At 39.5% G+C, this 21,193-nt stretch overlaps 1 protein-coding gene across 1 annotated transcript in view; it reads right to left on the bottom strand.

Moving 5' to 3' along the window:
• tenm1 (teneurin transmembrane protein 1) overlaps nucleotides 1-21,193 on the bottom strand; it is a 351,544-nt gene that overhangs the window by 125,389 nt on the left and 204,962 nt on the right. Inside the window, exons 9-14 of the mRNA XM_041797861.1 lie at nucleotides 20,851-20,952; nucleotides 14,088-14,282; nucleotides 7,381-7,581; nucleotides 1,541-1,726; nucleotides 1,360-1,389; nucleotides 1,109-1,255 (exon numbers count right to left, since the gene is read on the bottom strand). Coding sequence (XP_041653795.1) covers nucleotides 1,109-1,255; nucleotides 1,360-1,389; nucleotides 1,541-1,726; nucleotides 7,381-7,581; nucleotides 14,088-14,282; nucleotides 20,851-20,952 — 861 coding nt within the window. The remainder of the gene's footprint in view (nucleotides 1-1,108; nucleotides 1,256-1,359; nucleotides 1,390-1,540; nucleotides 1,727-7,380; nucleotides 7,582-14,087; nucleotides 14,283-20,850; nucleotides 20,953-21,193) is intronic.

Consider the following 21,193-nt stretch of genomic DNA (forward strand, 5'->3'; position numbering starts at 1 on the left):
TAAAAACAAAACAAAATCAAAACAATGTGAAACAATGTACTAGTAATCCACTAATACACACAAATACACTGCCCACACAGTTGGTGGGCCACAGTCCAGCTAATCCTCCTGTCTTCAGTCCCTATTTCATGGACTAAAAGACATTATTTATTGTATGATTAAGGTTATAATCCAGAGTAAGGACCTGTAATCCATGTTTTTGTGTAGCCATCTACACAGACTCCCTGAAGTGTTGGCTCAGTAACTCACGCAGCTTTGGTAAACAATGTGCAAGGGGGGAAAAAATCGCTTCTATTGCAGCTATCAGCACCCCACACCACCTGAAAAAGACTACAAAAAAAGAATTTACGCGTTTGAGGTTTCCTGCTGCTGCTGTGTGCACTGATTCAAACGCCACTCATCACCAAACGTGGAACCACACAGAAAAAAGACGCTTTTATTCCAGACAAAAGCGACCCTACCTTGTTTGCAATGATGGATTACAGCACTGGCTTAACAGGCAAGTCCATAATGGATATTTGATGGAGTTTCAAAGTGCATGGGCACAGTTAAGAGGAATATATTCTTTAAAGTTGTAACGTTTTTGGGAAAGCATTAGATGGGAGTGAAACGGCGAGGAAATGATTATAATGAGCGCAACTCTCACTACAAAAACATTCCTTTCTTGTCTCTTTACCTGAGGATAGAACAACACAGTGACAAGAGTGAGCGACACACACCTCTCACCTGTCACAAACACCTCATAACCAAAGAAGTAGGATCTCTTCTGCATGATTTGCTGTATTTAGACTTGTGACAATTTCTCTGAGTGCCTTTTATCCTGGCAGGTGGTATGCATATTAGACATTTAGCTGTGATGGGAGGAAAAACAGACTCACACACTGGCAAAGGCACACATATACAAATCCATATTCAGTATAATAATGACCAGCAGGACTCTACAGGAGACTCAGCAGGACTGGGACAGCACAGGGAGATGAAGGGGGGGTACAACAGCGCAGATTTCAGCAGGAGAGGCAACGGCGTGGAATGGGAGCCACAGAAACAGAAGTGAAAGAGGTAAAAAAAAAAAAGAGATAGAAAATGATAGATTTTGTTAGAATGTCACCTCCGTCGTTGTCTGTTCCATCACTGCAGTCAGTTTCCATGACAACGCTGCATCCAGGCCCACTCCATCCAGTCTGGCAGACGCAGCGCCAGCCGCTCTGCTCCAGGGTACAGCGCCCATGCCCACTGCACAACCCTGGGCAGCCGTCTGAAAAGGTGCACATAAAAAAACATGCATTTATAATGACTTAAATTTGTAACATGGTTAAGGGGGCACAATGTGACATTTGAATCCAAATATGCAAAAATTACCTTTCACCACGACGTCCAAATCATGAGTCACTGTGGTGGGAAACAAGTGAGAATTTTGCTCAGAAAAAAGAATTTTAAATGGAAATTTCACCAACAACAGCAACACCTTTTTTCATCCCATTAATCACAGCTGATCGAAATATAACAAGGAATAATTAAACACTCCCACACGCGCACTCACCAATGTTACAGTGCTCTCCCTCCCAGCCAGGCTGGCAGATGCAGGTTCCGTCGTGGCACTGGCCGTGTTCTTCGCAGCGAGGATGGCACGCTCTCTGGTCACACGCAGCGCCAATCCAACCCTCCTCACACTGGCACTGGCCCTCCGAGCAAACGCCATGGCTGCCACATGGCACTGGGCATAGCTCTATGGAAACAGGTGGGTGGGGGGGGGGGTTGCGTGAGAAATAAGAAAAACAAGTGTGAGGGCGAGAGAGAGTGGGAGGGAGGGGAACAAATGGTGGAATTAAACATTGGAAGAAAAGGTAAAAGACACACAGGGGACATGGAGAGAGGAAAAAGGCAGAAAAATCAGAGTTGGGGTTGAGCCATTGGATATATGTGAAAGAAAAAAACAAGCGATAGAAAAGGATAACCTTAGAGACTAGAAAGTCTACTTTCTCACAATACACAATTTTCCCACCTCTAATAGCTGAGCTCCCTGAAGGAGAAGAGGAGTGAATAGACTCATAATAACAGCCAAATGATTCTTATTTGCACTGCATCTTTAAACTACAGGGACTCCAGTTCACTTCTATTATTCTTTTTTTGACATTTTGATCAGATTTGGTGGGTATGTTAATACTCTGTCCTTTTCCTCATCTCTCCATCTTTGTCTCTGTCAGCTTTCTCTTTGTAATACTCCGTCCCCTTCCTCTCGCTTGCATTACCGCTTTCAAATTCTTCCTCCCCTTTCTGTCTATTTCCGTTTCTATGCACTTCTCTCTCACTCTCTTTCTCTGCAGAAGCATAGCCTCATCCATCAGTAAAGAGAGCAAAGTGCTGGAGGCATACAAAGACTACTTATCCAGCTGCAGTAAAAAGTTATTTCAATTTAAATATACATAGCATGGAGAGGGAGGTAAAAGTGGATTAAAGTTGGAGAGTTTTTCAGCTCTCTATTAGAATTACATTAGCTTAGCTATGCTTCAACAAGACCTGCACGTAGAATTGCTCGGTCCTTTTGATTAAAAGCCCGGCAGGTAGAGAGTGGCCACTCATATCTCAGATATTCAGTCACAGTATATCATTATCATGGGCTATATCACTATAATAAGGCATGCACCTGAGAGCAGGAGCTAATAGCAATTGCCTGAAAATCATTGGTGTGCATGGTAAAACGGATCCCTACCAATACCAGTTTTAAGTTAGTGTGGTGGAAACAGATGAAAGTCAGCGCTGTAATGGCTCTGTCAGGCTACACTGCAAGGACAAGGACACTTTCCTCCCCATCTACTGCAGATGGCTGTATCCTATACTTTAGACTACACGGGTTTCACGTTTCAGCATACAATGGCTAACAGTGCTTTGCCTTTTTTTTCAGCTGTGGAATTTCTGTCTCCTAGCATCCTCATATAAGGACGTTTTGGGTTCCCTGCACCATCACTTTTAAAGGTCACACATTTAAACTATCTATGACAAGTTTATATTGGTTTCAGAAGTCCCCAGAATATGCCTGTTAATTTTGTTGCTGAAAAAACACTCCAGTATTGGATTTACACGTCTAAAACCCCCTCGGTTTCAGCCCTGCTCATAACAAGCTGTTTCTGTGTCTGTGGCTTTAAATGTTAATGAGCTGTCTGTCTCCATCCCTGACCACACCCCTCTCATAAGCCAATAAATGTGGCTTAATGGATGTGTGTGAGGAGGGCCAACTAAACCTAGGGGTGGTGCTAACTCCCAACATGACATCATGAGGGGAAAATCTGAGACTGGCTTGTTTTTTGGGGGGGGGGGGGGGGGGTTCTGATTCTTGGGGGATTTGTGGGCAGGCCAGAGGCACTTATTTTTCTTAGAAAAGCCTGAAAAAAATGTATTTCTATAATATGTGACCTTTAATTAAGCTGCACTTAGAACTTTGTTTGCCATCTTGTGATCACAAAAATGCATTGAAGATGATGCCATTCTCACTGAAACACTCGACACTAAACTGCTCAAGACTCAAAATCTATTCAGATTTTATGATTGAAACTTGTTCATTTAAGCGTGGTAACATTTGTAGTTTGATATGGCTGCAGACTGCACAAGTTTTATCAGCAGTAACAAGCTACAACACCAGGAAGTACTTATATGAAGACATTGGGATTTTATTCTGGTGTAAAAATTAGGAAATATAGTTTGGCAGATTTGGAAATAAACCAACAGGTTTAAAAGTAAAAATGAATGCACATTGCATATGGTACAAACCAGTTTATGCTGATTTTATCAGTAATGGAGAAATTTTCAGGGCATGTTTATGTACTAAGAGCAGAAAGATTGATGAACGCAACAAGAGGAGAAAACTCAGAGGTATAATTCAGAAGAATCTTCATATTGGGTTGTTTGCCATTTTATTTTTACACAGCCATGTTCAAAACATGTTCCTGCAGACAAAAAAGACATTCAGGATATGATGTATTATTTACTTTTATTTTGTAGCACAGCTTTGTTTAGATAATAAAGTTTTATGTAGGTAATTCTACCAAAATGGTGCAATTTGTTGTCCAATAAGCAAAAAGTGTAAAATTGGTTAAATCATGCATTTCTAGCAATATCTAGCTAGTATTTCATGAATCATAAAAAGAAAGAAAAAAAAAACAGATAATTCTGAGCTATATTAATATTAAATACCCATTAAAAGGGTCCTTTGTTGAAGGGAAGGACTTTAAAAAAACACCTCAAAAGGTGATTGGAGGAACATTCTGTCTGTCAAATTCATTACGGGCCAATCAGAGCGATGGGCAAAAATGGTGTTGTAAGCACGCTCTTCTCTTGAGCTGTCATGCTACTGCTGCAGTAGATTGTTAATGGTGGGGCTTCGCTGTGAATAAAACTGATGCCAAGGCCGGTCAGTAGACGCGCAAAATCGTCTTCTCTGCTGGGACAAGCCCTCGATGTGGCTCTTTGCTCTTATTTAAAAAAAAAATGTGGTCCAGTTCCAATCAAACTGCTGCTTTCATACAGTTACATCTGCGCAAACAGCTATCGCGGCAGCAGCCATTGGATACACCAGCAGACCCCGCTCATTATGATCGCAAACCCATGCCAAGACAGACCAAGAGAAGAGTGAAAAACATCTTTTCCATCATGAAGAGCTTTCAGTGTTACTCTCTGCCCTTGTTTTAATAGGAAATGTTGTCAAATTCTGACAAAACTGCCACTGTGGCTGAGTCCGAGCTTATCACTCCACTTACAGCCATTGTATACAACTACCCATAACTCTCACAAACTCATGCTGAAGCAAGTTGGTGTAAACCTTCTTCTGTTATGAAAAACTTTCAGTGTTGTTTTTATTCTCTATTTTACGGAGCCCATGAGGTGACGTGAACGTGTTCATTTTTTAAATACACACACTCGATTTCATATCTCGTGCGCATGCGTTTTATTCGTATCTCGTGCGTGCGATTTCTCTGTATCTTGCATGTGCACTTTACATATATACATATATGCTATTTCACCCGCACGGGATACATATAAAACGCATGCAAGATACTAAAACGCACGCATGAGATACAGAGAAATCGTGCACAAGAGATACGAATAAAACGCACACACGCGAGATACTAACTATCGCGTGCGTATTTAAAAAATGAACATATTTATGTCACGTCCCGGGCTCTGTATTATTTCATGCAGAAACGTGGTTGAGTTCTGGTAAAATTTATGCTATGCTAGAGCTATATCCTAGCTAATCACCACACTAGAGGCAGCCATTGCGAACAGGTTTGTGCACATCAAAACCCCGCCCATAGCTCCAGCCTCGTTCTCCTCAAATGATGCCAATTGGTCTAAACAGTGTTCAGTTCAGCACAAATGTTGTGGATCAGAACTTTTCAAGATGGATTTGCCTGATAACCTTTGCAAGGCTAGGTGTCCCATACCTAAACCTCTGATATTCATTTCCTGAGAATAATACTGTCACTTTTTTTGCAATTTTTTGTTGCATTTTTCAAGAAATAAGTTTTTGATACATTTTTAAAAGGAGTAAGAAAAAAGGCATTTACTTATAGATTTTTTTTTTATCCATAACACTGCTGTCACAACCTAATGAATGCTGCCACAAACATGGCATTAACAACCCATTAATTATGATGTTTTGATGTTGTTTAGTTAGATTAAAACTAATGACTCCTTAGCTTTGAAACCAGTTTAAAAAATGTACGACTTTTACAGCAAAAATATAATTAGTGGGGATGCTGAGCATCCACATTTATTTTGTTTATTCTTCTTCTTCTGGCTATCTCCTCCTTCATACTTTGTCGTATTGACATCGTTTAAACTTTAAAAAATTCAGTTTCTTTGTCATTCGACTGCTATGACTTTTCTCATTTCTAACTTTTATAATTCTTAAAATACAGCTATTTTCATGCTATTTTCAGCTATTTCTATGCTTTCTCAGCCATTGAATGCAATTTTCAGCTACTTTTAGGCAAAAATCAGCAATTTTAATGCTATTTTCAACTGTTTTGAGGCTACTTTCAGCTATTTTTAGATTATTTTCAGCTTTTTTTAAGCTGCTTTCAGCTATTTTTATCCTTTTTTGAGCTATTGAATGGCATTTTCAGCTACTTTTATGCCATTCTATGCTATTTCATTCTATTTTTACGCTAATTTCAGCAATTTTTGTGCTTTTGGCTATTTTCAGCAGTTCTTCCACAATTCAGCTCTCAGCATCCCCATGCAATTTTAGCTGAAATTGCAATTTGGATCTAGTAACAAAAAGAGAAACACCCAACAGAATAATACTTTAAAAATGTTTCACGAAAAGAGTATAAACTGTTTTTTTTAATAAAACTTTATAATTTAGTAGTGACAAATTAGCAATAATGCAACTGTTATTAATTAATTAGCAATTATCATAACTGTTAGCAATTGCCAGCATTCATTTTTCAGGGAATAAATTTGTTTTTTATTTCCTTTAAGAATATTTCCAACTGTGTTTTTGTACCAATTTAGTAGAATTGCCCATATTGGTTTACACAACTGTGTCTTTACTGTGTTATACAGTAAAAAGGACCCACTGTCCTAATATGAGGACATAATGTTTTTGTTGAAGTACTTGTTATTTAAATATAAATGTTCAGTAATTATACTTATTGGGTCATACTTATCCCAAATACGTAGGAGATTTCAAAAATGCATGCTGAATACAAGATCAGGTCTCAGGAGGTTCAACATGCAGAGTTTACTGAGTGCAAAGGAAGGTTAAGGCATCTGTGGAAATCTTTAAAACCAGATCTAACAACTCAACACTAACTTATATGTAGCCCTGTGGTATGGTGTATGCAATAAACATCAGCACGCTTTTAAAAAACAAGGTGAGTGTTCTTCAGAGTCTCTAAAAAGCTTGCAGCAAAGTGAAAATAGAGGTCTTTCCCTTTTTCTCGCCTGCCTTTTTTCTCCCTCATTTGGCTGAGGGGAATATGTCAGCATGTGTGCTTGAGTGTGTGTGTTCAAATGGTTATAGGTGTGCTTGTGCATGAGTATATGTAAGAGTATAAATGCACAGCACAATGAGTGCTATTGCAAGGGGGTGGGGGACTCCAGAGTACTGCTGTCAGACAGTCATGAGGGGAAATCTCATTTACAACCAGCATGAGGGGAGTAGAAAAATACACATGCAAACACACACATATGTACACACGCACAGAGCCATTTCACAGAGTGGCTCTAATCCATATTTCTCTCTCATGTCTATCAAATCCCCAGAAAATAGTGTCTGGCAAGACCATTTGTGCTACAAGAACACTGGCAAACTAGTGATGTGCAGTTGCAATTTTGGTTGTTTTTTTCTGCGTGTGAACAATAATCCTGGGGTCTTACCAGTGTAACAGTCTGGTCCAGTCCAGTTGGGCTGGCAGGCGCAGGTGTCTGACTCAGGGAGATAGGTGCCATGTCCCGAACACTGCTCCTGACAGGCTGGCAGCGGGTCATCACAGCTCACTCCTGCCCAGCCTGCCGAGCACACGCACTCCCCTCGCACACATACACCGTGCCCGCCGCATTGAGGGTCTACACAGTCCACTGCAGGGGGAGAGAGAGGACAAATGAAAAAGCAAGAATGAGTCAGAGGTGAAGGGAGGGAGTGAAAGGGTGGAGGAGAGGAGGGGCTGGGGGGGGGGGGCAGCCTGCCTCATTATAATCATCAGTTCAGCGAGTATGAAAGCAGTGTTCTTTGCATCCCATCCAGGAGTTAACCACCCTCACTACAATCCCTGTATCTGTTCCACAACATTACACTTCATAGGACACTTAGAACTGAGGCTTTGATAAGGGGTGAAATGGGTTGGTCTCTGTGAGTGTATGTGTGCGTCGTGGTGGTCTCTGCTATGCAGTGTTAGTGTGTGTAATTACAGCTCTGAGCGCCAAGCCAAAGCTCAGCACAGTTCAGCTCAGCTCAGCTCCACAGCTCAAGGTCAAACACCTGAACGTGTCTCCGGCAGAGATACTGAAGGCAACAGCAGGGCGGATGTCTGGACAGCTGTGCAATTATATTATGATCAACTGCTACATCATAATTGTTTTAAATAGGACGGCTTTGTTTGTTTTGGTTAATTTATTGGATGGGTTTAACAACTGATGACTTCAGGTTGAGGATGCCATAACGATCCAGCGCTAATTCTTGTGCAAATGCATTACAGTGAATTATTTATTCTTCAATTACATGATCTCTTCACTGTGCTTTTAGCTTGAAGTACATGTATACACTGTCACTGATCACTTCATTGGGTATAACTGTTAAACTACATATTAATGTGAGTCTCCTATCAGGCAATCACATAGAAGCACCAAATGCATTTAGGCATGTAGATAGGTTATAGTAGGTCTGGTAGAATTATACAGTGCATTCAGAAAGTATTTAGACCCCCTTCACTTCTGTCAATGTTGTTATGTTGCAGCCTGATGCTGCAGTAAAAAAAGTCATATATATTCATGTTAATCTACACACATTTAACATTACATGCCGGATCGGCTGTTCTAATCCTATGGGTCACTCCAGAGAAAAGCACTCATAATAGCTTTTCCACTTTAAATGCTTACATATTTTAGTTAGCTTCAGCCTTAATCAGAGCTATCTATTTTTATACATATATATATATATATATATATTTTTTTTTTACATTTTTATGCCATTTTTGTCGCACCCCTATTTCAACAAGAAAAAAACCCCCAAACGTCTCCAAATATGAACTGATGAGTGGAAGCTTTTAGAGCCTCGAATACGTCAATAAATTTTAACAACACTGATTTTATTGCATTATTGTTTTTTGAACAGTACAGGTTTGTATCAAAAACTCACCATAAAGACCTTTGGGACCAAAATGGGTCCCTTCAGAAAAAGTGCTAAAAAAAATCACATGAATTCATATTTTTTTCCACTTTAAAAGCTAACATATTTTAGTTAGCGTCATCCTTAATCAGAACTATATTTCTTCATGTTTGAAATATTTTGTTTTTATATTTTTACGCCATTTTTGTCACAACAGCACCCCCTATTTTCACAAGAAAAACACACAATATCCTCGAAATATGAACTGATGAGTAGAATGTTTAAAGTTATTAGAGCCTTGTACATGTAAAAAAAAAAAAAATAATAATAAAATTGATTTTGTTGCATTATCATTTTTTGAGCAGTAAAGGTTCATATCCAAAAACTCACCTTAAAGACCTTTGAGACCCAAATGGGTCCCTGTAGAAAAAGTACAATAAAAATCGAATGAATTAACATTTCTTTCCACTTTCCAAGCTTAAATCTTTGAATTATCGTCAACCCTAATCAGAACTATAAAGTTTTTTATGCTTTTGTTTCTGGGATTTTTTTTCCATAATGGCACCTCCCTATTATAATGAAAACAAACATACAAACAAACAAAAAAACACATAATATTTTCTCCAAATATGAATTGCAGAGTGGAATGTTTGGCTTGAAGTTATTAGAGTCTTGTATATGTCATTAAGATATAATTACATTTCTTTGCATTATTACTGTTTGAGCAGTACAGGTTTATATCAAAAACTCACCCTTAGGCCCCTTGGGACCCAAACTGGTCCCTGCAAAAGGTGTAAAAAAAAAAAAAAAAAAAAAAAAAAAAAATATATATATATATATATATATATATATACATTTTTTTTATTTTCAAAGCTAAAATGTTTAAATTAGCTTCAGCCCTAATCAGAACCATTACAATAACATTAACTTTTTTAAATAAATGTATGAATAAACACAACTTCATGTCAAATAAGAACAATTTATTTTGAAAATATCCTAAATATAATCTGACACACCAGATTGACTGTTTTATATATCTACAGCATGGATATATTTCACATTCATCTGGGAAAGCTCACATAGAAAGTGTTTGGGAAGGGAAGGACTTTCAAAAGAATTCTCTCAAGGTGATTGGAGGAATTTTCTGTCTTGTCATACTCATGGCAGGCCAATCAGAGCGTATGCATGCGCTTCTCCTAAGCTGACAGGCTACCGGAGACAGCAGAGCTTTTTGCTGAATAAAACTGAGGCCGGTCAGCAGATGTACAAAAACATCTTCTCTGCCGAGACAAGCTTTCAGTGTGGCTCTTTGCTCTTGTTATAAAAAGAAATGTTGTTCAGTTCAGATCAAACTGCTGCCTTCATACAATTACATCCAAGCTATCGCTGCAACAGCTATCGCAAAACCCATGCTGAAGCAGACTGGGAGAAAAGCAAAAACATCCTGAAACATGAAAAGCTTTCAGTGTTGCTCTCTGCCCTTGTTTTAATAGGAAATGTGGTCAAGTTCTGACAAAACTGCTGCTGTGGCCAAGTCTGAGCTAATCGCTCCACTAGCAGTCACTGTGCACAACCACTCACGGTACAACAAACCCTTTCCCCCCTAAGCAGGTTGGCAAAAACATCTTTCCATCATGAAAAGCTTTTAGTGTTGTTTTTATTCTTTGCTGAACTGTGTTTGGTCGGAGTTTTTGACATGGATTTGTCTGACGACAGAGACAGAGTATGGCAAATCCATCTGCTTTGCAAGGTTAGAAGAAGTTTGGCATATCCAGGATTCTTCCAAGAGCTAGTCACCTGTCGAAATTGCACAATCGGGGGAGAAGGACTTCATAAAGAGAGGTGACCGAGTACCTGATGATCACTGATGAGCCTGTGTGGTGATGGGACAAAGCTCCAGAAGGACAAACATCACCGCCGCCCTCCTAGCTAGATGAAGGCCTCTGTTAAGTGCAAAACACATGAAAGCCCATTTGGCTTTCATGTGGAGTTTTTTGCAAACTCCAAACAGGCTTTCATTTTTTTTTTAATTTGCACAAATGTTTAAAATTCTGTTTTTACTTTGTCATTACGGGGTAATGAGTGAAGATTAATGAGAATGAAAAAATATTTTTTCCACTGCATTATGAGGCTGCAACATATCAAAACTGAAAAAGAAGGTGGCCTAAATACTTTCAGAATGCTCTGTTTATTGCTAATGCCACTAACCCTTCCATTTGAATGTCCCAGCAGGAATCAGGACTCATAGGACCAGGCCCATCTTATATCGCCCTGTTTTGAGGAGCCTGAGTGAATCTGCTTCAAGGTTATGCAAACCCATTGATTGTTAATCTGAGTTATTGGTTAAGATAAGTGCTGCTTAGTTGTTATTTTTCTCCATTTTGGGCCATTCTCCATAAACCCTGGAGAGGGTAGAGCATGACAATCCCAGTAGATTTGTGAAATTATTGGACCAGATTATTAAAAGTTACTTATATAACCCCATTCTAATTCTCAGTTTAAACCTCATCATCACCATGTCTACATGCCTGAATGTAAAGCTTACTGTACTGTGATTGGCTGATTAGACATCTGCCTCGCTGAGCAGCTGAACAGGTATACCGAATGAAGCAGTCAATGAGTGCATACTGTATATGTTTAAAAAAAAAAAAAAAAAAAAAAAAAGAAAAAATTATGCTGTAACAAAATGGCAGTTTATACATATGAAGAAGTTATTTTAAGAATAGGTTTAGTTGCTTGGAAACGCCAGAATGTGGCATGTGGGCGAAATAATAAGTCTTAGGACAGCCTTTATAGGAGAGAAGAGAGAAGTTTGAGACCATATAGAAATATTTCTCTTTTCTCAGCAGATACAAAGCTTTGAACACACTACAGTAATCTGTATGTGAATGGAAAGAGAAGAGCTTCACTCTCATGGTGTGGTAAAGCCAGGGTGCATATGCAGATCACGAATCATAAGCTGAGGTTTTAAGGTGTTCAAGGGCAGAATGTTTAAAGGTGTTTAAAAGAAAAGAAAAAATTAAAGGGGGAAATTATCAATTAGCAGAAGGGGGTGCTGTACATAGTCAAATTGATGCATAAAAGTATTGAGAGTTAAAGTGTGATCATTCCTGTCAAGTTTGGTGATGACTGACAAAAGCACTATAGAGTTATATAGAACCAAAATAGTTAGCACACTTTAAAAAAATATGGAAAAAAGGTTTTCCAGCTTTGGGCCCCATTCACAGCCTTGCCTTATGGTGAAAACTCACAGTTTTACAACTTTAGATCTCCATCTTGTCTAGAATGAAATCTAGATGAAATCTGTAGATGGAGATCCTTCAGATGTGACAAAAGTGACGATGCCCACGTCAGCCAATAAAGGCCAAAATATGAACTTTAACTGTTTATAGTGCATTTCCTGTACACATTACAGGATGGTCCCAGATGACTTTTTTTTGGTCTAGATCTGATACATATGTGTACTAATTTTAATGCATGCTGCTCTGACCCAGTCCCCTTTGTCACACTAGGGCCCCCCTGTGGGGCCCATGTGCAATGGACTTGCATGATTTCATCAAAACACAAACATTTCTTCTTGGGAACAATTTTCTGGAAGGTTTTAGGACTTTTTAGGCATGTCAAGGCCCTCAAAACAAGCCACAAAGTGACAGAGAAATATCTAAGAACACCCACAGATACAATAGGGTCCTCACTCTGAGGTCAGTGCTTAGGCCCTAAATCTGGACCTCCAACCAGATTGTTAAAGAGGTAATGAATACTTGAACATGTTTTTTCATCAGTACACTGAAGTATATGACTGAACTATGATAAAAAACATCAATTCTGGCTCAAACGGACATCTGCTTTGAAAAATCTTTTCTGAAAAAGCACGGCTTATGTCATTGTTCCTACTTCACCCCCATCCTCTCCTGCACCTGCACTGCCTTGGCTCTAAGAGTTCCAGCTTTAGTAATGCTGGTGCAGGAGCCAATGGACCAAACAGGTAGTGCTCAGGACCACCACGGTCCACCACCAAACTATGGCCTGCTTCAGGGGACTCCAGAGAGGAAAAATCCTCAACCTCAAAAGATCGCGCTGAGGCAGCAGTGCTGCAGGACTCTGTGTCACTTTCTGACAAGGGGATGTCACTATCACTCCCGCCTCCTATGGAAAACCCAGTCCTTCACGCCTCCCTCTTTCAGTACCAAACTGCCCATTTTATTTGCATTTTTCATAGTCTGAAGTGGGCGGAGTTAGCTCTGAGCTGGAGGTTCACTTACACTTTAATGATAAGGTGTGACCTCACCTAAAGTACAATGCAACAGCAGTTTTGGGAGGAAATATGCAATCATTCTTTTGCTTTGTGGGTGTACTGACATCATTTGTTTGTAAGCCAAACCATCGGTCATTTTCATGTTGCTATCAGAAAGTTTGTGCTGCCTTGTTGTGGATTTTAGTATTTATTTGTGTACTCAGTACTTAATGCTTTTTAAAATGTAATTAAGTGCAATACTTCACACAAAATAAACTTAAGTAAAGGTATTGGTTTTAAAAACTACTAGTAGAAGAACACAAATAAAGCTATTCCATTACAGTAATTTAAGTAAATATAATCAGTTATTTTCCACCCCTGGGTAAAGCAGAAAAAGGGTTTAATTTATGTTGTTTACTCTAATTTAATGCCCAGAAATACCAGCATGTGGCTGGTGGTGGGTGGTGTCTTACCGGTGTCCTGTTTGGACTTTTATCTTTGTAAAGTACATGGATTTTTAGTGTTTGCCTGCGTGGATCCCAGGAAGAATAGCTGCCACCTTGTTAGTGACTAATGAGGATCTGAATAAATAAATCGAATACATAAATTTCTTGTTCTGTGTTGGGTCTCCACCAATTCCCCTGGCATATTATGCTTCTCCTTAGATATTAAATCTTTCACTATGCTCTGCAGCCGGTCACTGACTTTGTCTTCCTGCCCCTTTGGAGCTGTGAACATCTGCCTTCCACATCTGGAAACTGGGTGTACGTGGGTAGAGTTCTGCCCAGAGAACGAACAGAATCATGCAAGTCTTTAAGTTTTTCTACTCACCTGGACAGATGGTGTCTTATGCTGTTCGTGTTTGTAATTCGTACTCATAAATTTGTGATTTTTGATTTTGGTTTATGCAAACTAAAACTGACTTATTAGATTTGTTTGCTTAAAAAGGCTTCCAGGATGTGGGATGTGCAATTGGAACCAATTTGGTGGTGCATATGTTGCTTTATTAAGTATGTTTGTACCTACCTTGTTCACAGTTAACCCCTTTGTAAGCTGGACTGCATATGCAGATTCCCTGGATGCAGGAGCCGTGGTTGGAGCAGGTGGGGTCGATACACTGTCCTTCCTCCACATTACACTCGGCCCCTTTCCACCCTGCAAGGCACACACACCTCCCTTTCTCGTACATGCCATTTCCGCTGCACAACACGGGGCATGAATCTGCAAAAGGACAAAGGGAGATTACATCCACATATTCAGTAGTACGCACATGCAAACACACATACACAGAGTGCTGCAGTATATTAGCTGGGAGACCGCAGTAACCTACCGTGAGTGGGGCTACGCTCTCTTATCTCAGCTAGCGCGCGGATTCAGCAAATCCTCAAGCAGCGCCAGTCTCATTCTCTTTCTTTCTCTCAGACACACACGCATACATATACACACACTCAAGTTTATCCCTCACGCTGTTTCAATTTACTCAAGCACCACCTGAGCCCGGCTACCGCAGCAACCCAGGAATTGTAGAAAATCCCCCCAACGTCACCTCACTTGCTCTGAACAGGCCGTGAAAACAATCGTGAAAACTGAAGATTAGGAAATGGAGCATTAGGGGGTTTATAGAAGGCGACTGGAAAGCAGAGCTATCTCCATGCAGAGATGGAGAGCTGTGTGGCTAATGTAATGACAGCCAGGTGGAATAAAGTCAGCGAGAGTCTGATGATGATGCACTGACAGCTACACCTCTTTTCCTCAGCAAATAGAGGAGACAGGGCGGCTCCACGCTTCAAATGGATTGGGATGACGATCAAGAACCGAAGCCTTTTTCTGGGCTAATTCGCACCGAGGTTTCCATGTGTTCATGATTACAAGCATGTGATACGTTTGTTTGATCCTTTCTTTAATCTAACGCTCTGTTCCCCACAAAAATAAATTCACACTTTTTACAAGTCATGCCAAAACTTGCTGTCGAACTTTTCAAACAGAGAATATTGTACACCGGCAAATGAGCAAAGATGAGAGGGAGGGATGAATAAATGATGAGCGTAAATAAATCATAGGGTGTGATATCAGATCAGCTGTTTCAACACAATAAGACAGATACAACTATAGTAATTTTACAAAGACAGACAAAAAGAGAGATAAAAAAACAGAACAGGAAATGGAAAAGATAAAGACAAAGAGCAGCTTACTGCAGCTTTATCCTGTTTCATGAACTCTATTTCTCTCTTCATTTTTTAATAAACATCACTTCATAAGGGTTTTTATCCCTTCTTTTTTTAGATACGTTTGCTCTTTTCTGTTTTACTGCTGAGGGCAAGGAGAACTTCATTCACCTTTTTCAAGTATGACAACAAAAACTGATCTTCTGAGCAGCAAAAACCAGTTAATTTTGTAACTGTACATTAGCAGGGGCCCCTGATCTCATAGGAAACACTTCATATTTAATGGATGACTTCACTATCTCTGTCAATGGTATTCAGGCCCTTTATGAAAACACTTGAAATGTAGCTCAGGTGCCTTTTGTCAATTATTGCTGAGATGTTTCTACGCCTTGATTGGAGTCCACCTGTGCTAAATCAAATCCACTGAGCATGATTTGGAAATGCACACACCTCTAGAAGGCCTCACAGCTGACGATGCATATCAGAGAAAAAAAAACAAGCCTTGAGGTCAAAGGAACTGCCTGCAGAGCTCAGAGACAGGATAGTTGCACTGGGGAACACTACGAAAAAGAATCTGCTGCACTGAAGGTTTCCAAGAGCACAGCGGCCTCTGTAAATGGAAGAAGTTTGGCACAACCAGGACTCTTCCAAGAGCTGGTCATCCAGCCAAATTGAGCAGTCGGGTGGGAAGGGCCTTAGTAAGAGAGGTGACAAGTACCCGGAATGGCCAGCATCTTACCATTTGCAAAAAATGCTTTCCATGATCAGAATACGGCATTCTACAATAAAAACGATCCGCATGCGCTCACATGCAGAAGCATCACCAGCATGGTGGTGGTCAGAGTTGAAACGAGGATGAGTTTGTCGCTAAATGAGGAACTGGTTTGGCTGCAGGACATCTGACATGGAGCAAACAATGATTATGAGCAAAGTCTGCCTAAAGCAAAACAGTGCTTGCACAGAATGACACATCCAGTCTATTTTACCACCCCAAAGACAGACCCGAGTTTCAGAAAAGCCAGACGATGCAGGAGAAGGAGGTGGCAACCTCGTCCAGTGAGTTAGAAAAGTTCCCACTTGGACGAGAGTTGCCGAGGTAATTTCTCATTGCATGCCTCATGATAAGCAAAGTAAATGTTTGAAGGAATTGGTTGAGGCTGTTAACCTTCCAAAGCAGATGGATTTGCCCTTTTTGGTGTTTCTCACTGGCAAATCCATCTTGCAAAGCTCCCGTCTGAACTGTCTGGGCCCGGTTAGAATGTGATAGGACCAATCAGTGTTAAGGGGTAGTACTTTCGGGCATGGCAAAGTCGCGACGTTAACAAAAGTGAAAAGAGATCCAAGCAATTATGATGGAAGACATTACCATGTATGCTGCTAAAGCGTAAGTTTAATTGGAACTTGACGATATCTATTCATTAAAAGAAGAACAAAGAACAGCAGTGAGTTGTTTTCTTTTCAAAAATGACAAAAGTCGTGTACTGACATGTCTGCAGTCGCCATGGTTTGCATTATGCAGATCTTAATGGAATTTACTCCTCGGTAGCGGCTACGTCACATTTTTTGTTGCTCTGACTGGCCCGTAAAGAGTTTTTTTTCAAAGGCTCTGCTCTTTCCCAAACAGTGTCTATGAAAGGTTTACCAAATGGATGTGTGAAACAAATCCATCTGGCGTGTCAGGTTAGGAGGCTGTGGCGTTTTGTTTGGAAAAGAAATGTTGCCAGTGATCAATAAAATGGATGCTAGCTACAACATGCTGATTTGCATCATTTGTGCCATGATGAATCGTACCATTGTTGTTTGATTAGAATCATTATTATGTAATCAGTCGCACTATTTATATGTAGTAACTATACTATTAGTATAGTTTAGTAGCATATTTAACTAAAAAAGCACCGGAGAGTGCAGACCTGAAGAATCCTTTAAAAAATTCCTGGATCTGTCCCCATGTGCCCCCCAACACAGCATTCGCTGATTACTCCCTCCCCAGTGGGGTGGAAACACGGTGAGGCAAAGCATTGGCTTTGTTATGGGTGGACTGTCATGGTGGAAGCATTGCCTGCCTGTGCCAACAGATGCTCTGACAGTCTCACATGGTCTCACCAGACGACTGGAAGTCATGGCAGAGAGTGAATATTCCTCTATTCCTCCCATTATTGTGAGTATTCTTGCTACATTTTGCTGTCTCTCTCTCTGTTACGCTCTGACTTGTCTCCTCAACCGGCGTACGTCTTTCAAACTCTATAAACTCTAAAACTTTGAATAGAAACACACCCAAAATGCTGCTGGGATTGAAGTTACTCATGTCCGCCATCTCCTGGTGTAGAGTGGTAACAGCACAGACCTCCGCCATTAGCTCTATCTCCCAATAGTAAAGAATCTTTAGCAGAGGTAATAACTTTTACCTAGTCAAAAAGATGGTGTTGAATGGTACTATTTTTATTGTCATTTATATCGTTATACATCCGTATATATACATAATCGATACATTTTTTAGTCCATATCCCCCATCACTAATGGTCACTCTGACTCTGCAACCTCCTCTGATCTGGACCGTATGGAGGAGTGGCTAGACGGAAGCCTCTTCTTTGCAAACTCTAAATAGGCTTGCATGTATTTTGCATTAAAGAAAGACTTCCGTCTAGCTGAATTCAGATTCATGAGAAAAATATTTTTTTTTTACTGCAGCATCAGGCTGAAGCATAATAAAATAGAAAAAAGTGAAGGGGACATCCTGTCACCAGAGTGAAGGTTGTCATCGTCCTTTAGCTGTCAGCAGTAGTTTCAGTGTTTGAAGGACGCTGAAGAGGACTGCTCAAAACAGGTTTGTTGTGTCTGATATATCCTTACCCAGAATTAAAGGACTTAGAAGGATATTATTGTCTTTTTTGGTTGTGCACCATAAGAATCTGGATCGCTTGAGTGTGCTCCTTTTTTGCCTTGTTTTGAAAAAAGCTTCCAAAAGGACAACCATCACTGCAGTGTCCCACCAATCAGGTCTTAATGGCAGAGTGGCTAGATGGAAGCTTTTCATCAGTGCAAAACACATGAAAGCCTGCTTGGCTTAATTTGGAGTTGGAGGCTCATCTACTCCGAATGCTCAGATTGGACGGGCGACCATTTCTTGGTAGAGTCCTGGTTGTGCCAAACTTCTTCCATTTGAGAATTATGGAGGCTGATGTGCTCTAAGGAACTTTCAGTGCAGCAGAATTTTCTCCTCAGATCTGTGACTTGCAACAATCCTGTCTCTGAGCTCTGCAGGCAGTTCCTTTTGACCTCACAGCTCAGCAAAGACTGAGAGAAATGGGAGGAACCTGAGTGAAATTTCAAGTGATTTTGCAAAATATGATATTTCAGTGTTTTATTTTTAATAACCTCGCAAAATTTTCTAAAATTCCAGTTTCACTTTGTCATGATGGGGTATTTAGGGTAGGTTAATGAGAATAAAAATGAATTTTTCCGACTGTAGCATCAGGCTGCAACATTCAAAACTGTAAAAGTGAAAGGGATCTGAATACTTCCTGAATGCACTGTATATTAGGAAAATAAACCAAATCTTCAACCTTAAATCTTGCAGCAACAAAACACTCTCTTACATGATGATAAACGTGACCATTTTGGTTCATTCTGAGTAAATTTCAGTGAAAATAAAATCTCTAAAATCTTATAACAAAGGAAAATCCAGAACTGTGGCAGCGTCAGACAAATAAAGGTTGAATCAACACATAAAAAACATAAAAACCTCCCTTCTAGCTTTCATGGTGAACTCAGAATGATGAGTTTTAATCACTGCCAGTCATGTCAAGCTCTCTTCTCCACCGCTCTGGAAGTTTTTCTATCTCTCCTTAATCTCGGTTACTCCCACTCCATGATTTTTGAGTTATTTGAAGTGGTTGTCAGTGTGATGTTACACTTCCTGCAGATGTTTCAAACATCTGCTCAGGTTATGCCCTTTGAATCACTCCAAGGCTTTTTAATGTGAACACATGGGCATGTGTAGGAAGCTACAAACGCTTACTAGTCAAGATGACAGCAAAACGGATGGGATAGGAAATACTGTAGTACTACCAAGAGTTCAAAGAGGGAAACTAATATTTCTGATGAGGATGAGAGAGAGACGCAGAGGAGATGGGGGTGTTTTAAGGACTCTGTCGGTGAAATGATTGGATTGCTTGCCAAAAGAGATGATATAACCCAGGGGTGCCAAACTCAATCACAGCAGGGGCCTGACTCTGAATTCAGGTCTAACCTGAGAGCCTAACCGGGTCAACGTTTAACCAAAAACTGTCAACCTCATTTTCACCAGTAAGGAATTATGAAAAAACAACTTAGCACTGATGATAAATGATTTGGAGATTTGTTGAAAAAAAACAAACAAACTGATTAGTTAATAGGCTCAAAATCGGAGATAAAAAGCCAAATGTATTTGTTCAAATGGTCAAAAAATATAATTACAACTCAAAATAATGTTTGTACAAGACAAGTATATGAGATAGAAAGTCAAAATAACAAGTTTTAAAGGTCAAAATATGAGATAAAATCTGAAATAATGAGTTTAACACTTTAAAATAAGAGTTTTACTTCCTAATTTTCAGTCTAAAATTCAAAATATTGGATTAAAAGTCAGAGTTAGGAGTTGATAAGGTCAAATTGTTAGAAAAAATCAGGTGTTTAAAAGGTCAAAATATGACTTAAAATTGAAAATTGTGAGTCTAATAATAATAATTAAAATTTGAGATGAAGGGCAGAGTTAGAGGTTGATAAGGTCAAAACCTGAGAAAATAATAAAAATCATAAGTTTTAAAAATCAAAATATAAGAAAAAAATCATGAGCTTTCACGGGCAAAATATACAATAAAATCATGAGTTTTTAAGGGCAAAATATGAGGAAAAATAAAGATTATGAGTTTTAAAGGTCAAAATATGATAAAAATAAAAATCATGAGTTTTTATGGTCAAATATGAAAAAAATCATACATCTTTAAGGGCACCATGTGAGAAAAAAATCATGAGTTTTAAGGGCAAAATATTAGAAAAATATAAAAATCACGAGGTGTGGACGGCAAATTACGAGAAAAAATAAAAATCACAAGTTTTTAAGGGCAAAAAATGAAGAAAAAAAACCCCATTAGTTTCTAAGGTCACAATGTGAGTTAAAATTGGACATCATGAGATTTAAAGGTTAAAATACTTGATTTAAAGTCCTAGTTAGGAGTTGATAAGGTCAAAAGGTGAGATAAAGTGTAAAATCATCAGTTTAAAATGTCAAAATACGACTTAAAATTGAAAATTATGAATCTAAATTGTGAGATGCAAAACTTAAAATATGGAATAAAAAACAAATTATTATTTTTTCTTTATTCCTGACTTTTTATATAATTTATTTTTGTCTTTCTCAAATTTTTGTGGCTTAAGGATATTTTCAATCATCAAGGTTAAGTTTACATTTTTATACTGGAATAAATCTGCAGACCTCCTACCGGTGGGCGAGTTATAATGAAAAACTTGCACGATTTTGTGGGCCGGGTATATCTGTACCACGGGCCGGCTTAGGCCCCCGGGCCTTCAGTTTGACACCTGTAATATAACCTAATTGCAGCCTTATCCCTTTTAAGATATCTTACCTTTGGCACAATCAGGACCCAGGAATCCAGCGAAGCAGTGGCAGTGTCCAGCCACACACTCTCCATTTCCATTACAGTCTGTGGAGCAGCCATCCATCGAGTCTGCACGGAGACATACACATTCACAAATCAGGCATAAAAGGACGTGAGATGGGCAAAAGAAACCTTGAAGATATTCCACATGTAGCTCCATAAGCTGGCATAGCTCTGGGTTATTGAATGAGAGATCTGATAAGCAATGGATGGCTCCCCAGACTCAGGGGCTATATTAGATTAGTCTGATCCAGCTGCTATCACTCTCTGGGGAATGGCCAAGCACTCACTTACACTCAGTAGCACTAAG

Source organism: Cheilinus undulatus, linkage group 10 (genome assembly GCF_018320785.1).
Source record: "Cheilinus undulatus linkage group 10, ASM1832078v1, whole genome shotgun sequence".
NCBI lineage: Eukaryota > Metazoa > Chordata > Actinopteri > Labriformes > Labridae > Cheilinus > Cheilinus undulatus.